The sequence below is a fragment of the Stegodyphus dumicola genome, chromosome 6 (assembly GCF_044657685.1).
Source record: "Stegodyphus dumicola isolate Sdum_Otavi_A_Nest chromosome 6, ASM4465768v1".
NCBI classification, from domain to species: domain Eukaryota; kingdom Metazoa; phylum Arthropoda; class Arachnida; order Araneae; family Eresidae; genus Stegodyphus; species Stegodyphus dumicola.
The window spans coordinates 107,981,456-108,007,272 of NC_140773.1; the positions used below are offsets into that span (position 1 = coordinate 107,981,456).

A 25,817-nucleotide genomic window follows, 5' to 3' on the forward strand; every position below is an offset into this window, starting at 1 on the left:
GCACCAAAATTGGAAATGTTAATTTTGAGATCGCCAATACTTTTTTAAAGCAGCCATCGTATTTTGTGATATATTACATATAATATGATTGACAGTAGATACTTTAATTATACTAAGAACTTGATTTATTAAAATTATTATTGTTCATAAAATTAACAATATGAAAAATAAGATAAATAATTCAATATTTTAATTTCTTCGCAATGAAAAGTAAGTATACGTATATCCATACAATGTAATATATTATTATATTATATATTATAATAAGTATATATACTTATTATATTATTATAATATATATATTATATAATTATATATTATAATAAGTAATACATTGCAAGAGGAGTAATATAGTTACAATAGCTTAATAAATGAGGTAGAAAGTTAATAACTACCAATATTAGGATTAAGATTTGTGATCCGAAATCGTAAACAACCATGTTAAGCATTTCGTAAGACATTTTTAATTCCTCATACGAAATAAAGAAAGTACTGTAATCGCGAAAACTTTCGGGTTGCAGATCTCACACCACTCGCAAATCCATTTTGACTATCTTTTTTTTCTTTTAAAATTTTCTGGGCAAAAGAAAGTATTTATTCGAAAACGGGTTATAAAATGGATGTAAAAGGGATATTTTTGTGATGTCTTACGTCCGTACGTATATATGTATTTCGGATACCTCAAAAAAGATTAGCCATAGTACGTTGAAATTTTGCTTATGGAACTGCTATAATATCTAGTTTTGAACCTCCCTTGTTTATTCCAATCGGCAGTACCAAAAGAACATATATATATATATATTCACCCCTTATTACCTAACTTTTATTTTCGCAGTCGATAGTAGACAAATATTTCCAGTTGCAGAAGTGTTTTAAATGACGAAAATATTTGTGTTTTGGCAGTTTCAATTTTTAAAAGAAATTTTGTATAAATAACGAAATCTAATTTTTAATGTGGTTTTCCGGTTTCTGTACTTACATTTGGAAGAAATTTATGCTTGTTATGAAAAAGTAAAAATACTACAAGAAGACTCCCGTACGACAAAAATTCAGCGGGATACATGATTTCAAAATTTGCAGTTTTTGATGTCATTTTCAACTTACCCCGAGGGATCGGTTAATTAAAATAATTCGAGGAAATAAGTTAATATGAAATGCAGCAAAAAATGTGTATAATTTAGTTTGTGCTCTAGGATGTCGTGATGTCCACATCGGATTTTTTTATAGTATGAAAGGTTGGCATTATAGCATTAAAATCTCATTCAAACTAACTAATAAGGAAATAGTATTCAGGAAATGAGTGTGGTGATATATTCTGAATGTATGCTGATGATGTTATGTAAATTATATATGCATTTTTGGTGCCTCATTTTGGTGTGCCTGTTTAATGCATCTTTGGTGCTTCATTTTAGATAATTCAAGTACTTTCAAAACCTTATTGCCCACTTTGATAAATACTGGTGTAGTATATTACATAGTGTATATTTAGGGGTTTGCAACGATATCTAAAGTCACAATTATTTATCATAGCCATGCCGATCGATTACATTTCTTGCAAGAATTAGAATACTTCCAATCTGATACATATCTTCGTACATCGTTTTCTGAGCTTTTTCGGTAGTAAAAGAGTTTCCGTAGCATTACAGTTGCTTTACAGCAGGGTTTCTTAAACATTTTTTGGTCGCGATCCCTTTTTATCACTGAGATTTTTTCGCGACCCCCAGGACCCAATAATATTTACAAAATTTTGTGGGACCCCATAAATCCGTCACACGCATGAGTGAAACTGTCAATTTTTTCACTTGTACTGTAATATACTATTGCAGTTTTAGGTCATTAACTTTAATTTAAGATATAGAACAATGTGAAAATTTTAACTAAGTATCAGACGAAATGACAGCGTCACGTGCAAAGCAAGAAAAATGAACGTTTATATTATAAAAAGAATGCGTCGAAACGTTTTCGTTTTTTCTTTGTCTGTATTGTCTTATCTTTATTTATTTTCAGATAAATTGGGTACAGATATTTGGTAATTGTAAAATTATTATAATAAGAAATATCAAAAGTGCTAAAATTTTTGGCGACCCCCTGCTGCAGGAGGGGTCGCGACCCACAGTTTAAGAAACCCTGCTTTACAGCAATATTACGCTGTTAGATTGCTCACCTGTGAGGCTTCATAAAATCTACAGTGTCAGTAGTGTGCCTCTACATAAGTCATTTGTTGATGAGCTACTTTCTAGAATTACTGCTGCCTTTGAAATTACGTTATAAGGTATTTCTCCCGCCTTCTTAGCATGCCTTCGTGGTGTAGTGGTCAGTGCGCTCGACGCATATTCGAGAGAGTCCCGGCGAGGCAATGCTCATTTTTCATCTCTCCTGTTTCCAAATAACCTAATGTCTCTACAACGTTAAGTATGATTTCGTACGTCAAGACTAGACTGGGACTAAAAACTAATTTCGTCCCGTCTGTAAAATTAGTAAGTTAATCATATTGAATTTTAACAGATCATGTTAAAATTTCAAATCGTAGTCTGCATCTGCGCTATAATAAAAAGTTTATGAGGTATTTCTCCCGCCTTCCTAGCGTGCCTTCGTGGTGTGGTGGTTCTGCACGCTGGGCCGGTATTCCAGAGGTCTGTGGTTCGATTCCCGGCGATTGTGTTTGCTATTTTTTGTCGTTCCTGCTTCACAAAAAATACCCAATGTCTCTACAAGTGTTCGTCTGTTGCTCATTAAATTTTTGTGCTGCTCAAACTGGTATAGCCTTTTTGAAGCGCAGAAGAAGTGAATTCGCGAGATAAAAAAATGGTCCAACAGGATAAATAAGATGGTAATCATAATAACTGGCTATTATGCCCCCTGTTGAGTAGTAGCATTTCTGTGCGTATGCTAATATGCTGATTTGTATTTAATAATTAGCAGTGGCGCAGCTGGGGGGGCAAGGGGGGACATCCGTGCCCGGGCGCAGCATCCAAGGGGCGCCAAATTGATGCTACGAAATTTTTTAGCGAAATGTTTTCCATTCTTGGCACACAGAAAGGGGTGCAAATTCTTCAGTTGTCCCCGGGCGCTGGAAACTCTAGCTACGCCCCTGATAATTAAAGATAGTTAAAGACATACATCACTTTATTTCTCAATGGGCTCATGGTCAACATAGGCTTGGAATTATCCATCCCAAAGCATCAATAGCCCTACCATCGGCTGTAAAACTCACGCCTACTTGTCCCGACAAGACGACTCCATTACGAGCATCTCCAGCCATGTCAGACTACGCACTGCAGAGTACGCTTTGTAAGTGAGATATTAAGATGTACTCCCAAGAAACTGCTCATACCCTCCATGTTGAGAAGCTGCCCTCAGCTTGATGGAGGGCCCGTTAGCCGCTCGTCCAGGAAACGTTGGTACAGCGCAGAGGTACTTCCTAAAAGGGGAACTGACGGTCAATAAGTAATGAAGAATTCTTTCTTTAACTCAAAATGAAGCGACATCGCCGAAAGTGAACTAACACCGGCTAAAAGAAAAGTTAATTTTTTTGATGAACATCATTAATGTTGACCATGTTAATTTGTAATCGAATCCGACTGACAGATGTGCTGGCCTCGTCATCTTTTTTAATAAAGTTTACAATTAAGACACAATAACACGCCGAATAAATACTAATTCAGAAGTCAAACAACAAAAATCTGCGTTATATTTACAAAATTTTCACAGGACTAGTTTCGATGGTTTTACTGAACCACCATCCTCAGCTGCAAAACCGTAAATGCATTTACGGTTTTCTGAATAAAGTTTACAATACTAAGAAAAATGTACAAAATTAATGAAAAACATATGATTCAATAGTATAAACGTATAAGTGAATACAAATAAAAAATACAGTGTGAATTATACAGGTTATGCACATATAAAACAAGGAATATAATCATGTAAGATATGATACATAATAATCAAGATATAGAATAAAATATATTTTCATTTTTATAAATATCTTTCATGAGTGTAGCAAGAGAGAGCCAGCCTTTTTCTTTATTAACAAGATTACAAAATGATATTTCTGTTATATGAGAAGTCAAGTATTTTTCCCCATGTGCTTGGATGTCACCGCAGGAACAAGAAATTTTTGAACGCTTTAAATTGTAGGCTTTCAAATAACATGGGAATGCACCATGTTTAGTCTGTACTTCATTGAAAAAGAAATTTGACAAATGGCCTTTTTTTCTGAAGCATTTGATAGGAACTTATAAATAGATCTTCCACGGAGTCTGTTCAACGATCTTACCATATCTGTAAGTTCTGCTCTTTAATTTATAATCGTATCAAACTTATTGAAACTTCAAGGTTTTCAAAAGAGCCCATTAAAATTCCATTTTTTGTCAGTTGATGGGTCTAACGTTTAACAATTGGGTCAGATAATTAAAAAAATTCTGAATAGAAAGGGCCTAGTTTATTTTCAGTGGTTTGTTCGGCACATACTTCTTTCTTCTGTACAAATAAATTAGGTGATTACACAGTATTACAGTTCGATTAAATGTGTTCCCAAGATTCAGTTTAAAGATCTTTTGCGGTTATGTTTATAGTGTTACTTTACATGGAAAAGACAATGGCGGACATTATTTCTTCTAGAACGTCCAAGTGTGAATTTATTGACTATTCACACTTAGTATGATATCTAGGATTTACAAGTAATGAAAGAAAATTGCAAAGCTAGTCTCGACTTTAATGAGGCCTATTTGTAGATTTAAATTTACTGTTATATACGGCACCAAGTTCGCTTGGGGACTAAACACTGGGGGTCCTGCGACAAGTTGACCACTTGTTCAGGGCATATGCTTACGCACCCCGGGGCCCACGATCAAGAAAGCAGATTTCGGGCATTGCAGGCCTTGCCCCATTAGGGCTGTTATGCCACTCAGTTTAGTTTTAGTTTATTTGTAAATTTATACTTTATAAAAAAACTGCTGATTTTCAGAGCAGTTCTAAGCTCTCTGATAGCAATATTATATATATATATATATATATATATATATATAATATCTCTCCCTGCAAAGAAAACTCATTATATTTATATATACATGTATAATAAGTCTGCTTAGAACGACTTTCCATGCCATTAATGTTTTTTTTTATCTAAGTGTGTGGGAGAGAAGAATTGTCGCCAAAGCTGGAAAAAATATGATGCTATCAAATGATCTTCATCTCATAAAATCAGTTTAGGTGGTAGTTTAGGTCTCCAAAGATATACAAAAACTGCACGCAAAAACCATTCATAATCATCAACTACGCGCAATTTAGTCATCATAAATCTTAAATTAATAAGACAGAGAGTCATGTTATTTTTACATTTTTCTCTCAGTGATACCTCTAGAAATTTTTTTGAAAGATTTACTAATATGGGTTTTTTGCATATTCCCCCCCCCCTCGACGTTGAAGCGTGTCTCCGGGATTAGATTGAAAACTTCCTTCTTGCCTTCCCTTGCGCTATAAACAGTGGCGTGTGTCTACTCTTTAGACCAGTGGAACCATATTTCACTCTTTGATAGCGACTTCAGGTGGCTTGGAGAGTAAGAAATTTATCGTTCTTTTTGGTCTCCCGTTATATATATATTTTTTAAAAATTTATTTTCAGCTCGGATATGTATGATTTATTTTCCTCCCTTGTGCGATCTCCCTTTCTCTCACGCCTCATCGTAACTCCCGCCCCCCTTTTCTTGTATTTTTTTGTTTCTTCCCGTTGAAAAATTTACTTCGTGCTTTTTCTTTAGAAGCATTCAGAATAGCAGCGTATACGGGTGTTTCTTCCTGCCAAATCACTTCAAAGATTCCACTGTAAAAAGTAAATATATATATATATATATATATGAGGATTAATCAGTTGTAAATCTGTTTAGAACTTTCTGTTAGAATGTGGAGAAGAAACCTGCTGCAGTTTGGCATATTCAAATATGATTATATAGGACTCAGTTTAAAATTTGGCGGAAATAGAATTTAGATAATCACTGGTTTATAGAAAATTTGTACATTTCGATGAAGTCTGACAGGAGCCCGCTATTGTCAAAATTTAAAAAACTGTGCCTGAAATACATCACTGAATAACCGAAATATACGTAATAAGCAATAAAGAAAACAAGAAGTGGAAGCTATCTGTGAATAAAGAGAAAGCAAAAAAATATAAAAAAGGTATGTTGTTCTTAAAGAATTTAGTAAATTTTCTGTCAGCTGTGAAGTACATTCACTTATTTTTAAACGACTCATAAAATTTCTTTATCATCCAATTCTTTTTCGCTTTATTAATGGTCAGTCTTTTGGATTCTTTAAATTCAGTTTCGAAATAATATTTTCTCCCGATATCAGTTCACAGAGAATCCTTAAAGACTCAGTTTCAGGTACTACTTGGGAATTCCTTGTTTGTGTAGTAACATAACATCAATTAGCTATGTGTTTACATTCATATATTAATTAATGTAATATTCTAGATTATTGCAATATTCTAGATTACAAGAGGATGCACAAGGGAATGTCATAATTTGTTGCAGTGTTATTTTGTACGTTTTTAGGACTATTATTATTATTTATTTTTTACAAATGAATTGTATTAATTTTGAGGGGAGTTAATAGCGTTAGTTATTGCTTCCTTTTTAATTCATTTCTATTTCATTTATTTAAATCTTATAATTCTGACAAAATGGCACAGTATAATTTTGTTTCTATAAGAAAAGGGACACTTATTTACTCTGTCAAAATAACGTAGTATTGTGTTTCCTTTTTACGTACAGAAAAATGATATTTTATGAAGCAGCATATCAGCGTGATTTATTTTTGCACGAAATTTGTAAAAGGCAAACCTAAATTTTGTAACCCAGTCCATTTTTATCAGCCTGTTTCTGAAATGCAAATAATGGAATAAAATCATCCAAAGGCTGGCAACGCGAACTTCTACACTTGGAAGATTTTGTTCTAGTGTTTATTGGATCAAATACATCTTTTATCGTGCCGAAGTATTGAAAGTAATTTCTTGGGGAAGCTGTTATGAAAGAGGCAAGATGGCTAAATAGACAGTCTGTATGCTGTTATCCGAAAACAAGTATTTTCCAAAATGGATCAGCCTGTAATTTCGGATAAAGAAAATTTAACTGTATGTGTATTAACAAATGGTTTTAGGTTACGATGTTTGTGAAATGCGATCTCATTTATTTTTTTATAATGAAATAGTTATTAGACTGCTTTTTTGCTTCAATTGCAGAGGCCTGCAATTTAAGACCTGGTTTATTGTTCAAATAAATTCTCACTGCAGCTGAGGGTATATATACTGACATTTTGTTTTTTTGTTTTTTGGAGGAAACTGTTATTTTCTGGCGTTTTTCAAAATTAATGGCAAAAATCAATGAAACGCTTGTTGAAGTTGATAAAGCCAGCCATGTTTATCTTTCGAAATTGAACATATTATCGATTGCCTGAATTGGTTTTCTTGGGGAAGTAATCTTCTGTGCGCATTTTATCCGTCGTTCGTATGTGATATCGTGATGACTTTTTTTTCTTTCCTTTTTTTTTTTATTGTGTTGTTGTTGCTGCGGTTCATTATAAGTTATAAAGATATACTAGACTTAAAATACAAATAATAAAACTTTTCGTCATGGAGCTAATTTAGAAAGTTACTTGAATAATGTTATAAGTTAATATGAATACTTGACTGTAACTTCGGGAGTAAACAAAATTTCTTGAGATGCTTTGAAAATTTAAGTATTGTTCAAATTATATGTTGGTTTTGATTAGTTCTAGTTTTATGTCTTTACTGTAGCATTTTATAATAATGTATATTGTTTTAAGCGACATTAGATATTTTTTTCTATCAGACATTTTCCAGCTAATTTAAAGCTTCTAAGTGGATTATTTTGCAGCATTTGTGATTTGAACATATTTTATGCGTTGCAAAACTGTTTTTCTTTTGCTGTTAATTTTCATAATAGAGTAATGAAACAATCAAATAGCAGTAATCTGAAAATAAGCATTGTAGTGTTTTAAGTTTATGAACATCTTATATAATTATTTTATGTATACTATCACTTTCTTCGGCTTAACTAAGATGCAAACTAGTTGATGTACATAAAAACAGTGTTCTTCAAGTTAGGAGATAGTTTTTGGAACGAACGTTCAACGTCCCCCTGCATTCGCCTTACGTTCCAGATTGACCTCCTAGCATTGTCTGCTTGCGCAATCTGATCCAAAACTTAACAGGCGTAATTTCTGAAACGTTTCTGTTAAAACCTTCAAGTGGCAGAACCAAAATACACAAACTATGTAAATTGTTAGACTGAAGAAATCATAAAAGGGTTTGTTTTTAAACCATCATTGAATTTGGTGTTAATTTATTGAATGATTACGAAGGAGCGAGTCGCCCAGCTGTCTTTGCCGGAATTTACCACTTTAGATTGTTAGGTACGCAGAGCAGTGGGCTCAAACTCAAATGCACGCCGTCCGAATGTATGATCTGAAAGCAGCTGACGGACCAGAATTATTTCCTCAAAATGAACAGTTTTTTTTAAAAACAAAATAAAATTTTGTACACTAAATTTCAAACTTTATATACTAAATATTTATCAAAACATATGCAAACAGTCATATGTGTGTGTGTGTATTATGGCAAAGCCTCGAGGGCTATCTGCCTAAGAGGAGGGATGCCTTCGTGGAGGACTTTCTAAGGGAAACTGGCTCGTATACACGTTACACATGGGGAAAACCACGAAAACACCCATGCAGCCAGCTCATTCGCGGGATTCGAACCTCGGACCGAACTACCAGTGTTCAGCGACTTTACCGCTCGGCCGCTGGTGGGCCCAAACAGTCATATGAATTAATGACTTATTTCATACTTATTTTCTGTCTGAAATCTGCAAGAAATTTCTGTTGTTTACCATTTGTAATACAACCGTGTTGACAGTTCAATATTAAGTTTCCAAACTGAATTTTATTTCAAAGAATTCTAATGTATTGAATTAACCACTGAATAACTTACTTTTAAACAAGTAAGAGAAACTTCTCAAGTAAAATAATGCCTGAGAACATTTAATGGCAACTTATTCTCTTTTTATTATTTATTATATTTTTTGATGGATACAGAAAATTACGTATGTTTATGTGTAAATAATTATAAACTTCTTAAATTCTTACTACAACTTTCAACTACAAAATCTCCTTTTAGACTTTAATTAAGATTGTAATTTTAGAAAAATTACTGCATACTAACTTCATCACCAACATTATCCCTTTCTTTAGAATTATCAGTTTCAACTGTGGGAGAAAAACTGTTTACATATAAATGTACTCCCAAACAAGGTGCAGTAGATTACTGTCATTGCAAAAATTCGTAACTGATATTCTTTTGATAAATACGGATAAAAGTCGATTAAATCTATATTTTCAAATCTTTGAACAAAATTGATATCACAGTGTAAATTCACTAGCTCCATTTATACATTTTCTGGAACTTTAATAATGTTCGTTATTGGTGATGAAAGTAATATAAAATATGATTCCAAATCGTTAAATCATAAATAATTTTCTTCAAATTCTGGTCGTGATCATTAATATTTAATAATGCTAATTAATTTACGGAAAATGTGCTTTAGCGCTGTTAAAATACCTTCGGGTCCTGCGTGCATCCCGCCAGTTCGAAACCACTACCATACAGCATAAGAGAAATTTAAAGTTCCGTTTAATGATTAGTATATATTTCATTTATAAAATTAGTGTAAATATTTATTTATAATATCTAATATATGCATTTTTAATATAAGTAATCTATATGCCTAATGCTATTTTATCGACATAATGTCAACATAATTGATTGAAAAGAACGTTTAAATAAAACTACCTCTGAAATGAAGTTGAATTAGTTTGAAGAAACTGAAAATGTAAGAAAGTGTTTTCTTCGATCCAGTGACTAAGAAAATGATTAAAGTGGGATAATATTTTAAAAATTTGATAGATTTTGAAAATGTAATTTTTTAATTATCTATTTAAGGATTAAAATAATTAATTTGTTGGTTTTACATCGCATCAGCCAGTTTATCAGTAATCAGTGTTTGAAAACTGCCATTTTTTATTGTTGTCTGATTTTATCAGGGATTGGGATTATTCAATTATGGCAAAGCACACGAGGACTATCTGCCTAAATTCAGGGATGCCTTCGTGGAGAACTTTCTAAGGGAAACTGGCTCGTGTACACGTTACACATGGGTAAAACCACGAAAACGCCCATGCAGCCTGATCTTATCAGGTACAGTAGACTCCCGATTATCCGCGCCTGCCGCAGAAAGTTTTTTTTTTTCTTTTTTACAAGCGCAAAGCAAAGAAAATAAAAATGTTCACAAAACTGAGCGAAACGTTAAATTTGCTAAACATCGTCCTTATTTATGGAAACTATATCCCAGGCGTTCTCGGAACCTTCCCCTCGGCCTTATCGGAACCTTCCCCTCTGATGAGAAATTGATTTCTTATTCACCCTTGCAGTGCCCGCTCCACCGCCCTCTCTCGTCTTAATCTTACTGACACGTCCACGTCCTCCCACTCGCCATTGTTAGTTTAAGCCTGATAGTGTTTGCGAACCGGTCGGAGTTAATTTCTTATCTTTTATTGCGTTGAGTGCTTGTACTTTTTGGTTTTGTGTTTTTCGTTACCGATTTAAAATGTCAGGAAAACGAAAGAAGGTTGTGTTGACGATTGCGCAAAAACTAGAATTAATTTCCAAAGTCGCAAACGGCGCTACAAGGCAGCAGATGGAATTGGATTACGGAATTGCGGAAACAACAGTGCGTGACATTCTAAAGCAAAAAAAAAAAAAAAACTGGTGAACTTTGCATCAATGTCGGACAGTGCTTCCGCAATGAAAACGCGAAAAATTATGAAGAGTTCTACCTTTGATGAGCTAGACACGGCATTGACAGAGTGGTTAGCTCAAGTTCGAAAAGAGGATACTCCTGTAAATGGTACTATCATTGCGGCGAAGGCAAAAACCTTTTTTGAGTTGTTAGGCCTGAAAGGAAATTTTGATGCGTCTTATGGCTGGTTCACTCGTTTTAAACAGCGACATGGAATTCGAAAAATTGGACTTAATGGGGAGAAAGAAACTTAGTGGTGACCAACAAGCAGCCGATGATTTCCACCATGAGTTTGAAGAATTTGTTGTAAAAGAAGAGCTATCTTTTGAACAAATTTACGATGCCGACGAATCGGCAATTTTGTGGAAATATCTTCCCACTCGCACTTTAGCATCTGAAAGTAAAAGTAAAGCGGCGGGTCATAAAAGCAGCAAGGAAAGGATCACTATCATGTCCTGCAGTAACGCTACCGGTGGACATAAACTTAGACTTGTTGTCATTGGAAAGTAAAAAAAAAAAAAAAACCCCGAGATCTTTCAAAGGCACAAGGATAGAAAATTTGCCCATTGATTACTTTAACCCCCTCCCAAAAAAAGGGCTGGATGAACCGACACATTTTTCAAGATGGTTCGAAAAAAATCTTTGTTCTTCAAGTGCGTAAACATCTTAAATCGAAAAACCTGCCTGAAAAAGCTGTGCTGTTGATCGACAACGCACCTTCTCACCCAGCAACAAGCGTGCTAAAGTCTTCTGTTGGACAAATTTTTGCAACGTTTCTCCCCACCAAACGTTACTGCGCTAATCCAACCCATGGACCAAGGAGTCATCGCAACAATGAAGAGAACATACCGAACCAAGCTGCTAATGACCAAAATTGAAGAAGGTTATGATCTGAAAGAGTTTTGGAAACACTACACAATCTTGGACAGCATCTACGAGATTGCATCTGCATGGGACTCAGTGAAACCGTCAACCTTTATTAATGATGGAGAAAACTCATGCCTAATGTTGAAGCGAACAACAACCTAAGCCCTTTGAGTTGTGAAGAAGAGAATGAGGATGTAGACACGCCCACGGCAACTCTTGCCGATATGTTGAAAACAGTTGTGGGTGGTGAGAACATCGATGCTGAATACATTTACGAGTGGTTGGAGTGTGACGTCAACGAACCTGGCTTTGAACGCTTGACAGATGACGAAATTATGAAGAAAGCAAGGGAAGAGACCGAGAATGAAGGAGAGAAGTGAAGGCGAAGAAGAGCTCACTGTGCAGATACGGAAGACTCAGAAGCGGCGTTGCAACAAGTCGACGGACTGCTGAGGTATTTGGAAGAACAAGACGACGCGGAGTTGGCCGAGAAACTTATGCTACAAAAAAATGCAATCTCGGATCAAGAGAAAATGCTTCCAAAGCAAGAAGCAAACACAAGACTGATTTCTTCTAAAAGGTGTAGTTTTACAGTTATGCTCTTGTAATTACATAATACATTACAGTATTAAAACAGTACATATGTTTTAATTTTTCTGTGTATCCTTGACGCCTTTCGTAAGTACAAAGAACTTTTCTGTTTTCAATAACAAAATGCATTTTAGGTTAGTTTTGAGTGATATACTAAAATATTAAGCTTTAGTTAAACATTTCCTGCTGTTTATTTTACGTTTTATTGTACTTAAAACGATTTTTCAAAGTTGGAATGACTATTTTCTCTTTTGCTATACCCGTTTTTAGCTTTTTTCGGATTATCCGCGATTTTTGTTATCCGCGGCGGTCGCGCCACCCAATTCCGCGGATAATCGGGAGTGTACTGTAATTCTTTTTTGGAAGTATCATGAAACATGACTCCAAAAGTTTCGCTTTTTTCTGAGGAGGTCACTTAAAACAGATGCGCCCAATATAAGTAGTTACTTATGGTCTCAAAAATATTGGATGTGTTTTCAAGGAAGGTCGTCATGAGAGATTTCCTTCTATATGCGATATCTATTCTGTCAACAAATATCTGCTTTGTTTCAAATGCTGACAACAAAAGTAATAACATCACACAACGTATTATAACAATAAAAATATGTGTGTGATGTTGTATGTCCGATGTAAAGATATATTTATAACATTAACGGGGTCAGAGGGTAAAAACATTTAAAAAAGGTGGTTATAGTATGATAGGTACATGAGAAGTTGAGAGATGACGCCAGATGTTTGAATGATGCTTTGACTCAATTTTGCTTCAGCACGAACTACGTTGTTCGGGATGATGTGTCTTTATATACTTATTTTATAGATATGACTCTAACCATCTCTAAAGGAAAAATTCAAGCAGTTCATGACATGATTGTTCTGCGAACGATTTGAACAGAGACATGTAGCATACTGCATGACCGCTGTAACACAGTTTCATGACAGTGAGTGTTTCTTAATTGGTTAGTGTGGATTTATTTTAGTCATATTGAAGAAGAAATATATCTTTTAAAAAAAAACTTGAATTGTAATTCTTTATTTTTAAGCTTAATACCTTGAACATAGTGTATATTGGTATCTTTACAGTTTAAAATGAATGAGACAATTAACATTTTTTCTTCAATAATGCTCAGAAATATATATTCATATATATCTGTATGTCTGTCCCTATTTATTATACTCGATAATCTATTAGTAAACATATGTCCATCTCTCTCTCTCTATGGCTATGTTAAGAAATAATAGGCGACCTTAAAATTGACTATTCTAAATTTTATGTTATTCCCGTAAGCTCATCCTTTTTTGCAAATTTGAGATTTTTGCAAATTACGTAACACTGCTTAAAAAAGGTAACTAAAACTAAAATTAACCAATTACAGCTTAGCTTCACAGATGCACCTACGTAGTATAAATATTGCATTGCGAGCAATAACTCCTTCCTTTTTTTCCTGACTTGTGCCTTGCAAACAACTTTGTGCTGCGTATGCTGTCTAAGATGCTTACGTCGTACATAAAATTTATTGTATTTAACGATGATTGAAAAGTAATTTGTCTGCCTAAGAGATGATCTGAGATGTGTAAAAATAAAGATGGTGTTTCTTCAATTCAGATTTGTTAGCTGTTTCATCAAGCCTTCATTAAAATATTATATATATATATATACTTCTATTATATATGTATAATAGAAATGGTAACTATTCCATATACTCAAAATCTGAACTTAGCTGACCATATGGAAATCAACCATATCCTTTCTGACACCAAATGTAAAAAGAAGCGGTTTCGCATTTCTCTGGATTGAAAACTTTCCATGAATCTTCATCTAGGAAATTAAACTGAAGTTCTAGTCCACATGAATAAACCCAGTATTTTATCTACTTGCCAAGCACTGAAATTATGCCTTTCTTCTTTACACCGTCAGCCATTTTCTCCTCCTTTTCAACTCGGCTTTCTTGGTTGTCGTGTGCCTCAAATAAACAGACGGCAAAATCATTTAATGACCCTCGAGCGGTTCGGAACCCAGGCAAAACCATTTAGAGGATGTTTGCCAATGTACGACTTCTGTGTGAAGGGCTTTTCGTCGCTCCGATGAGTAGGCCCTGGGTATTTATTCCTCAATGGCCTGGGAAAATACTTTGCTAACAACTCTTCCTATCTTCTGAAATGGGATGGAAAAGCAGAAAGGGAGAAAATGCAGTTTTTTCTTTCTTTCCTTTTCATTTTGTCCTTCCGGGTGCCCCATTGTTCCGTTAACAGAATGCGCCGTTAAGTTTCCATCGGTGGATTTTCATTTTAAAACCGGGTCCTGTAATCGAACCAATTATTTGAATGGCGTCCGACTTTGGCATGGATAGTAATTGTACTTTGAGAGCAGAAGCTCTTACGGCAATATTTTAGCTTGCATTTATTTCTTTTTCCCAGTTGAGCGAGTTGTATGGAACAAATGCTGTGATCCGCTTGCGAAATCTCATTTAATGTACATTTATTCAGTGTATCTACATGATTATGTAGCGTTGAAAAAAGTGTTGAGCCGAAAGTCTCTTTGTTGATTCATTTACCATGCTGTTTAGATAGTCTAGAATAAACGAAACTTGATATCTGAGTTTCTGCTATTGTGAAATGAGGCTGTTTAGTGCATGCAGCTGAATACATTGATTTACCGCGTGACTGAGGAAAACTCTTGATTTATTCTTGTTACATGGCTGTTTTTTTTGTACGTATATTGGTATTCAGAATGATTGTTTCCGTAGCAGATACTGAGACACGAAACTGTAATAACAATCTGGAGAACTCAACGTTTATATATATATATATATAACGTTTATTATATTATATATAATGATGTTATAACCATTAAACCAATTACAAAGTTTTCAAGCATTTCGAAGAGATGTTGATTGCCTTCCATAACTTACTTCAAGGCGAAATAAAAAATATTGCCGCTTCCTGGAAATATTTATTGCAAACCTCGTTCGCAAGCAGTCATGTGAAATTGAATAATATATACATCATCAATAATCAAGTCTTTTCCAAATAAATGCACATCTCCTTTTTAGCATTAATAATATTGTGGTAATTTCTTGTCTACCATTTAGCTGTGCTATTTTTTCCGCATACTTAGAATTCCTTGAAGATTGCTTTTTTTTTTTTTTTTTTTTTTTTTTTAACTAATAAGCTAATCGTAACTACGTTAAACTGAAATTTGTTACCAAAGTTTGGAATGCAAAATAAAAGATATAAAATTCATAAAATTTTAAAAATTTATGTTATAGCAACTTTTTAGAAATTTATGAGTTATACGAATAGCATTGTTATTTCAAAGAATTTACCGATGAAAATTATAGTGAAGCTTTCTGTATCGGTTTTTATGGAACTTATATATGTCGTTAGCTTTGGTCGACCAATGAGAATTTTATAATTTCATTTTAAAACCTAAAGCAGGAAAGACGTTGAATATACCCTGCATGAAATGCCGTAGAAAATTTTTATCAAAATAGACGCGAAATCATTTTTTTATATCAGATAAAAATCTTGACGTTTTAATTAATTGTTAAAATTTGACTGTCATACATCTCCTGAGGTAGGCTATTTTCCGAAGACTAATAATCAGTCTTTGAATCACTAAAATTAAAAAATACAGGTTAATAACCGTTTTTAAATATACAATTTTCTTAGTATCAATATCGTTACAGCTCGATGTCGAAAAAGTAACATTTTACAAGTAATAAAACACAAGATTTTGCACCGAGGGCACTTTTATTTCCGGCTTGGTTTGTTTCGAGTAAAACAATCCGAAATGGCTAATGCTTGTTTGCCTTTCTATATTATTTTTTACTCCTGAAATATTTTCCTATTTTTTCTCGAAGATGAGCTTGGTAAAAGTTTACAGTTGGAGTTCCTTTGATATTTTTAGTGAATTTTTTGACTCCAAGATGGTTGTCACCCAAAACAAGGCCGAAAACGTGTGTTACAAAAACACCAAAAGTACTCATCTTGTGTGTTTTTGACTTTGCCGTATTGTTAGCGTCGAATGACTGCAACATAATTGTCAATACAATTTATATAGTCTCGAGACGCATTCTTTTCCTCCTGATCCTGGTCCCCGCGAGGTCGCAAAAACTCTGCCAAGTGAGAATCAGAAATTTCATCTCCCGCTTAATCTGGCTCCACATGCCCTCAGTAATGTTCGTATGATTGTCAGTTTCACGGTCTTTATATGTCAGAGAATGATTCACTAACAAAAGCTTGAAATATTGATTACCGAGCTTGAAGCCATGGCCAGCTAGTTTAAAATTTTACTCAGGCATGTTTCTGTTCCAGTTTCGCATTTGATTTGCCGCTGTCTTAAGCATTTTTTTTATAATGAAATGCAAAAAAGTTTTTATTTTTATTCTTCATCGTATGCGCAGACTGAAATTGTTTTGTTACTTTTTTTTTCTTTATATAAAGTTTCTTGCGTAGTGTAGTTTTACCATGTAGTCGGTAAAAGTTGTTATAATTACCGCACTTTTTGAAAATATAACATCGGAAAAAGTCCAAGAATGTCATTGTGGCCTAAACCGCGTCCATATTTGGCATGGTTCTTAAGCACCTTAGAAGTGACAGTACGACTTTACGTTGTTTCATCCTAATTTTGAAGGAGAATCTCCCGACGGACGGGTCCAAGTGTATTGCGTTCCTCTTTCGCTACCGTCAAGCCATTCGAGAGGACTTTCGTCATGCTATACATTATGAGTGTCTCTTGCCACAAAACATTCGCTTTATGTTACAAACAAATATCCACGCCTTCTCCGGTGTTCGTCGAAAACAACGCAAGGCGGTACACAGACATTGTGTTTCGCCTTGCTTTGTTTCTTGCATTGTGTTTCGCCTTGCGCTGTTTCTTGCATTGTGTTTCGCCTTGTGTTGGACAGAACATTGTGGGAGAAAAGAAAGCAAGGCGAAAACATCACAGCTCTAAAACGTCGTGGTACAAAACATACTCGTCCAAAATAAAGCCGTTTGAAAACTTTGCAGTTAAAAATATCGTAGTATAAAATAAAGCACTTACAAATCATCGCATGACGATAACAGGTTTTCAGCTTTAAAAGTTTTAACTGCATATTCACATAAAGATTTGTTAGTGCAAGAAATAATGAGGAATATTTTTAATTTCGAGTCTTCCTATTGTCTAATGTAAAAGCGAACTAGTTTCCTTTAATATTCCATTGCTGAAATGGCCGGCTATATTGACCGAGCGGTAAAATCGCGGAACACTGATAGTTCGATCCGGCGAATGAGTTGGCTGCATGGGATTTTTTTGGTTTTGTTAATGTATAATGTCGATATAAAGCCAGTTTTTGAGAAAGGCATCCTTCCCCTTATGCAAATAACGCTAGTGTGTTTTGCAATAATTCAATAAATCCAGATCCCCTGTTAAGTGTTATGTAATTGTTATGTTTAAATACAACTAACAAATCAACATCCAGACGATTAAACTGTACATGAAAATGCTTATGACATTCTAAGAAAACGAATAAACTGAAACAAAACAAGATTTATTATCTCTGAAAGACTACAAGATCAACAAAGGTGAACGAAAATAATCTGATAATTTTATAATAAATTTAGTATAGGTAACTTCAAGCGGCTATTCATCTTCCCTTTTTAATTATATTTTTCATGAAGAAATACCAATAAAACTTTATTAAAGCCTTTAATTAAATGACCTTTATACATCATCTAAAATCTACATCAGTTTAAATTCTATTTATAAAGGATTTAATTTTCTACTCATTTTCAGTTTTTAAAAGATTTCTTCTTACCTTTTTAGCAAAAATATATCAGTCAATTCAAAAATATGATGTACAAAAGTAAAAACACTTCTCGTTCCTTCTTTCGCTCACAAACCATTATGCGAATGTGCATTTACAACTTTTAAAGCCTGAAAAACGCATGCCTGAGATGTTATCGTCATGCGATAGTTTGTAGGTGCTTTATTTTTCACCATGATATTTACGACGATGACGATGTTTTTGAACCTTTTTATTTTCGACGACGATGTTTTGTCCATTATATTTTAGAACTGCGATGTTTTCTTCTTGCTTTCTTTTCACTCACGATGTTTTGCCCCATTATGTTTTAGAACAGCGCTGTTTTCTCCTTGCTTTCTTTTCACCCGCGATGTTTTGCCCGCCACCGTTTTCTCCTTTTATTATTTTATTGTTCTCCGCGATGTTTTCGCCTGTAACTCCTTATCCAGGATTTGAACCCGAAAGCTTTGCTGGCTGGCTGCCGCATTATCATCTGGCTGCTAGCAACGCTAGCCACTATATCGATCAAAGCAGTTATTAACATAAATAAGATGATAAAGTGTTTCTGAGAATTTTTTAATTTTTAGACTTCTTATGCAATAAGGTAAACGCAAGTTCTTAACATGTTTATGTAAAAAAAGATAAGCATAAGTTTTGCTCATCAGCAACAGATATGAATCAGTGGCACAAAATGGGATTCCCTTAGATTCATTCAATTTCATTGAGTACTTTTATTAAATCATGTGAGGCGGAATTTTTAAAATAACACTTCCTGATAATCGGGTTTAAAAAAAACCGCAAAATTTATCTGAAAATATGATAAGTCTAAAACTATTTAAAACAGTCTTGACCTTTCCATAAACTATAATGTATACCTTGCACAAAAAAGAATCGGGCAATTTTATATCACCCGTTTTATTGGGTTAATTGACGAAATTTAATTTGTGTTTTTCATGTCTGGAAAGCGCGACTAATGATGTTTATTAGATTTATACATAGCATTGTTCTAACATAAGTATTCTGACAGAAAATTGGACTTTTTCTGAAATGGCATACCTATTTTTTTTTATATCTAAATTGTATGACTCAAGTTATGTCAAAGTGCCAAGTTTTGTAAAAATCGCACTAGTAGTTTTTTAAACCTTAGCTCTCAAAATTTTAGTTCCTCAGTATTAATTGAATTTGGTTTATATTTATTAATCTTCTTTTTTTTTATTAAATTTAATTGATTTCTTCTTTCACAATTCGAAATTTAGATTCGATCCAAATAAAATTCGCATATATTTTCTGATTTATATTTTTATTAATTTTTATAATTTTTTCGTGAGAGTTGTATAAAATTCTTACCATCTTCTTAAAGTAGATGTACTTTTAGGAATGCCTGCAAAAAATCAGAGTTTTTTATTCAAAATTTCTAAAAATATATGTGTGAATATGTTGGCGCATTTTGAAATTTGGCGTATGTGTTATAAGTGATAATAACGCCAAATATGGTTTACTTTGTTAAAATTACATTAAAGAATGAACAATGCACCTTTTTTCCATTCGGGCACAATGAAAGAGAAAGAAAAATACGCTACCATAAATTAAATGGCAAATGAAATTTGCCTTTGCGCAAGCTGAAAAATGTGCGCCAAGATAAATTTTTAAATTTCTTGGTAAGTTTTTCACCAAATTTTACAAAATTTAATATTTAGGCATAGTTTGAGTCGAATAAGAATCGAAATATGAAGAAAAAGTCAGCATTTCATTTCAGAAAAAGTTTGATATTTTGTCAAAATACGTATGTTAGAATAATGTTGTATATAAATCTAATGTATATCTTAAGTTGCCCTTTTGAGCCATGAAAAATGCAAGTAAAATTTCGTCAATTGTCCCAGTAGAACGCAAGATTCATTATTGTCCCAGTAGAACGCAAGATTCATTATTGTCCCAGTAGAACGCAAGAATATTACTACTATCCAGTTTGTATATACTTGATAGAAATAATATTGTAAAGCAGTTTAAATGATATTGAAAATCCAGTCAATGTGTAAATGAATTACAAGTTTACTTTGATTATCTCAGTAAAAGTATTGTAAATATGAATTCAGATAATGTTTAAATGTACACATAACTGTCATGATTTTATGTAACTATCACATGTAACGTGCACAAGAAAATGTTTGCAATCAACATAACTATGCTTATACACAGGCCTTGTATGCCCATGTAATATTTATATTTTTACACGGAGGAAATATTCCCTTCTGCCAGGATGACTATTAACACTGTAAGACTTTTACAACAAAGTCAGGTCAGTGGTTATCTCAGGCGGCACTCAGTAAAACGCAAGATACAGAACTGTCCCTTTTTTTGTGTGTGGGTGTGCAGAACGTACTTATATATACTTAAAAATTAATTAATTTTTCCAGAGCTATTGTAACATTTTCAGAACTTTTTATTACATTATCTAAATATTTTCAAGCTCCTTTAAACATCATAAATAAATAAAAAAATACAGCGCTCTTATTTAAAAATCAGTTTTTGTATAAAAGCAGAGTATCATTAAATTCATACGTATTTATTATTATTATTATTTCAGATTCCCATGGAAGATATAGAAAGAACTAGTACGCCTGTTCCGGTAGAGGAAAAGCAAAAGCAGAGGACTGATTTTCAGAGCGACGTCTGATGCATTAAATGCCAAATCAAAAAATCGAGAATTTCGTATTTCATCTGAATGTTCAAAATGATTTTATATGTAAATGTTTTCATGTTTTAAGATGCATATTTTTTCTAACATTTACTTATTATCTTTTCATTTTTTCTTTTATTGTTTTCTAACAATGAAGAAATCCGAATGATTTATGTATTCTATTTTGTTTATTTCATAGAAAATATAACACATGAAAATTTCTATCAGTTATTGCGAATATGTTTGTTTCTGGAGCTTTTTTTTTCTTTTCATAAGTCGTGATAATTAATAAAAAGTTATTATTAATTAAATAATTAATTATTCATCAGTTTTTGAGACGCTTAGGATAGTCTTCGGATAAACTATTCAATTTGTAGTTCTTATATTTAACTGTAGTTAAGTAAGTACAGGCCTTAAAAGTAAATATGAACTCATAATTTTAAAGAACATTGTTCACATTCTGCCAGATTTTTTTTTCTGTTATATTCCATTAATGTATAATTTTATGCATTTTGTAAATATTGTTGTAAATTCTAAAGAACAGAATAAACTTATAACTTCATAGTATATGAACTCTATAAAGAAATCATTGTGAAAATGCATGCATAGTTAATAATTCTTGTTTAAAATTCATTATAATGAGTAATTATTTAAGCTCAATATTTAATCCTGATATTCTATTGCTTACAAGAGTTATGAATTTGATTATTTTGCTGATTGACAAAAAATTATAATTTAATGTATAAGAATATAAGAGTCATTCATAACCATAACAAAAAGAACATGTCCTATGTAAATCTGTCTTCATTTTGCAGATTTTAAAGAACTATTACACTTCTTCTAATCCGTTGATGAATTACACGTGTAAAATACGTAGAACTATTTCCCCAAATACAATTTTTTTTTCTTGCATTTGAAAAGGCAATTCTTATTTCGATGTATATGCCTCTGAAATGTTATTATAATAGATCTTTTTTTATATGAATGCATATGCATTGTCTTTTGTGAATGGGTCTAATATAACATGTAATAGTGGAAAGATATAGGGCTTTTTTTTTCTGATATGAAATTCAGTCTTTTAATATGATAGCTGCTAAAATCTCGATTTTGAAGATGTTTTGGAAATTGGTATTTTTTCTACCAAGGCACATAAGTTTAAGTATCATTAAACTAACTACATTAAAATTTGTTTCATTGGCTTTGAAGAACAAAATTATTTTCTAGTGTGAAGCTTTATTTACATAAATTTGATTTTATTAACATATTATTTTTATAATAAAAAAAAGAAAAGAGAAATTACTGCATGAACTTTCATAAAGAGAAATTACTGCATGACTTGCAGTAATTTCTCTTTATGGTTCATGGAATGGAATGTATAGTTGAGTTTGAATTAATCAAAAATTGTGTTGTTGGCGAACTGGAAGTGTTATAAATTTATTCATTTTTGAGTGCATTTGTTATGAGCTAATACTTTTCTTTTCATTGTGAACTTCAAGGGATAATTAAATTCTACTCACTTACAAAAAAATATTTTCATTTTTCTATAGAAAAAGTAATCATTGTAAATGTCTGTGCTAGTTTAAGTTTAATCGAAGAAAGTTTCAAGGTAATGAATAATTTTTCTGTTATTTGCTTTCAAGGACACATTTCTAAATGTTGCTATTGTTATGAATCCAAATAGCCAGACACTTGCAACTTAATGCACTGGCTTGGATTGGGCCAAATTGCCGTCTTTGAACCACTTCATCGCCTAAAGACGTTTCTCAAGAGTGGCTGCCAAGGGAGCGACTGAACTACATCGGCGAAAAAAATCTGTGTCCCCACTTTTGATGGAGGACATGGTAATAACAGTAATGGGAAGATTAAAACTTTTACTCTGCACAAATAGGTTTGCTTATATAATGAGAGTGAGCCTTAGATCTTAATCTTTTTAGTTTATTTATATATATATATTTGTTTGAGAAGATACTGCTTTTCTGCAGTATATTTTTGTACTGCAGATTTAAAACTACAAATAGGAAATGGAAAAAGAGTTTCATTATTCACGTCCATATTAATAATATATTGTAAGAAATGTTGAAGAGGTGCTAAAATTAATTAGCCAGCATTTTATAATTTTATACAATATTTGGTATCCATCCAAATATGAATAATATTTTATGAAATATTAAATTTTTATCGTGATCTGACTTTTGTATTATGTATCATATTTATTCAGCAAGAACTAATATTTTATAAATAAGCTACTTTTATGGCAAGAAAGTTTCCTCAGGGATAAAATTCTCCTGAACTACTTTTTAAGCAATGATGAATCTCATACTGTTGTTGTCAAGTTGCTCATTAGTATGCATGCCATCATAGATTTTATATGGTCTGAATATCAGACTGTAAATAGAATTTGCTCAGCAATAAATGTTTATTTATTGTTAAATCATTTTAGTTATGCAATTTTTAGTGAATAAAATTTGAGAATTGTTACATTTCTGTGTTATTTTTTGTTGTTATTTTCTGGAATGTGATTTATGTGAATTTTACTCTGTTAGATAGATTATTTTCTGTCTAAACGCTTCTGCACTAAGTATTTATTAGATTATACATTAAAATATTAATTTTATTCTTTTAAATAATTAGTGCAGATATATAAGGAATGTGTTTATTACTCTTACAACATTGCACTATGATGGCGTAAATTCTATATATCATAAGAGATGTGATCAGTTGAAGTTGGCACCGACAATCAAATCTCTTTTTTTCATCCTGTAGCTCCTAGTAAACTTTAATGAGAAATTATATTTTATTATAGAAAATAAAGTTATTTCAGGGAAAGAGGATTTATATTAGCAGTTGGGTACATTATGCAAAAGCATGCAACGGGATCTAAAAAGGTTTTAATTGCTTTTGCAAAATGTTGCCCATTTGTACTGCTGATCACAGGCAGGTCTTTTTAATTCTATAATCATAAAAATTCACCCTTTATGCACATTGCTTTGCAAAAGTTCAGCATGAGATATTCTGCCCTCCAAAAGTTAAGGAACAGCATGTTTTTCAAAGCTCAGCATTACAAAAATGTCAGTAACGTTTAAATTCACAGTTCATATGCATGACAGTAACGAAGTTTAAGAAAATATATGCGAAAACAATGGCTACCACTTTTATTTTATAGATATGAATACATATATAGGAATTGGAGGACAAATGCAAAAATTATAATTTTTGTTCACGAGTGTTGATCTTCAGTTTTTATTACAGTTTTATGGACAATATCTAGGAGAGTCTATCAATGTCCAGGAGAAGTTTGGAACAGGCATACTGTCATGTATTTTATATATATATATTTTTTTTTTCAGCATTCGATTTTATTTTATGACTATTTTGCTTAAAAATTCAAGCGGCTGTATTTGACAATTTGGCAGCCAATCCTTTGAATTAATTAGTTATGATATGTAGTTTCCTATTGGAATAAAAAAATGAAGAAAAATGGCAAAAGAGAATAATCTCAAATATCAAATCGTGAATTTTTTTAAAATTTCCAACATTGTGGGCTTTTAAATTATTTATTTAATTTTGTGTTGTGCAAAAAAAGGTTAATGATATCACAACATTTTATGGCATAATTAATTATGATTTTAATAAAAATAATAGATGGAAATAAATTATTTAAAATGTTAAAACAGATGTAATTCAACTTAAGTTATTCTGGCATACAGGACAGTGGATTGCAAACAAAAGTATCGGAATAAACATAAAAAATTTGCATAGCCTTCAAGCATTATTTATTTATGCATTTACGCTCTTTTCAAACTTTTTGTACTATATTTAAAAATTAATTTTATAAAAACAGTCTTTATATCCTTCATTTTATGCTAATCTATCTCAGACTATGAATTGCGTCTTCCCAGGAAGGTGCTCTTAGAAATTAACTTGCAGGTAAAGCAAAGTTCGGAGGGTGTAGGGAATGGAATTTTTTCATATATTTATAACTTGCAAGTAAAGCAAAGTTCGGAGGGTGAAAATTAAAATTTGTATGTATGTAAATATGTTAATATTATGCATGTTCAGTAACCAAAAGTTTTCTTTTTTTTTTATTATTTCCTGTGGCGGGCATTACCGGTTAGAGGCGTTGGTCGATACTAAGACCGAAAGCAATGGTCACTTTATTATGAAAGCATCTAATAGGTGGGCCGCCGTTACCTTCTATGAGGAGACAGACAATTTACATCCATGCCTTCTCCGAAATTCGAACCCAGGCCCTTTGTTACGGCAGTCAGAATCACTAACCACTTTCCCGTCTGAATGGCCACTAATATAAAAATAACAGTTGGAGTTCTGAAATTTATTTTTCGTGCAGATATTGTAAAAAAAAAAAAAAACTGCAGATGCTAATCATTTAAAAATTGTAGTGCTTCTGAATTATTTTTTCTTAATCAGTGAAACTGTTTTATATTTTGAAATAAATTAACATAATGCTATATTTTTCTCTCTTTCTATCCATCGAAGTGAATGCAGTGAAATGCATTTAATGGCTTTATCACATATAGGAACACTGTAAGAAACTTTTAAGAGAAATGCAGTTCTTCCAGCACTAATTTGAACGTTGCACGTGCGGACGTGCAACATTTTACGAAGCTGAGGAAAATGTTTTGTCTTCAGCTCTGTCTCGTGTAGGAAAGGATATACTTCTGGGAGATCTTTTGTCTGAACATGGATTTGGGGGGATTTTGAAAAAGAAGAAGACTATAGTTTAAAAATTTTAAAAACTTTGTACATTTCCTGCGGAGCATTTCCAAGTCCTCTAAGAATAAACTATTTTTACGATTCAAGTACTTTTTCGCAATATTGTAGCACTGTTGTTGCTAATTTAGTAAGATATTATCAGAAGATCACTATTGCAAAGAATGTATTTTGAGAATTCTAAGTTTAAATCTTTTAAATGATTTTCGTCCATATTTTTGGAGGTTTCCAATACGTTTCGTTTGTTTAGAGTAGGACCTAAATGCTGAAGCATGGTAAATTTGTTCGCGA

General features: G+C 32.7%; 1 protein-coding gene across 1 annotated transcript in view; it reads left to right on the top strand.

Annotated features, from left to right (window-relative positions):
* Positions 1-23,273, top strand: part of LOC146996819 (uncharacterized) — a 50,348-nt gene extending 27,075 nt beyond the window's left edge. The window contains exon 3 of the mRNA XM_085818790.1: positions 20,703-23,273. Coding sequence (XP_085674916.1) covers positions 20,703-20,792 — 90 coding nt within the window. The 3' untranslated portion in view covers positions 20,793-23,273. The remainder of the gene's footprint in view (positions 1-20,702) is intronic.
* The last annotated feature ends 2,544 nt before the right edge of the window (positions 23,274-25,817 follow it).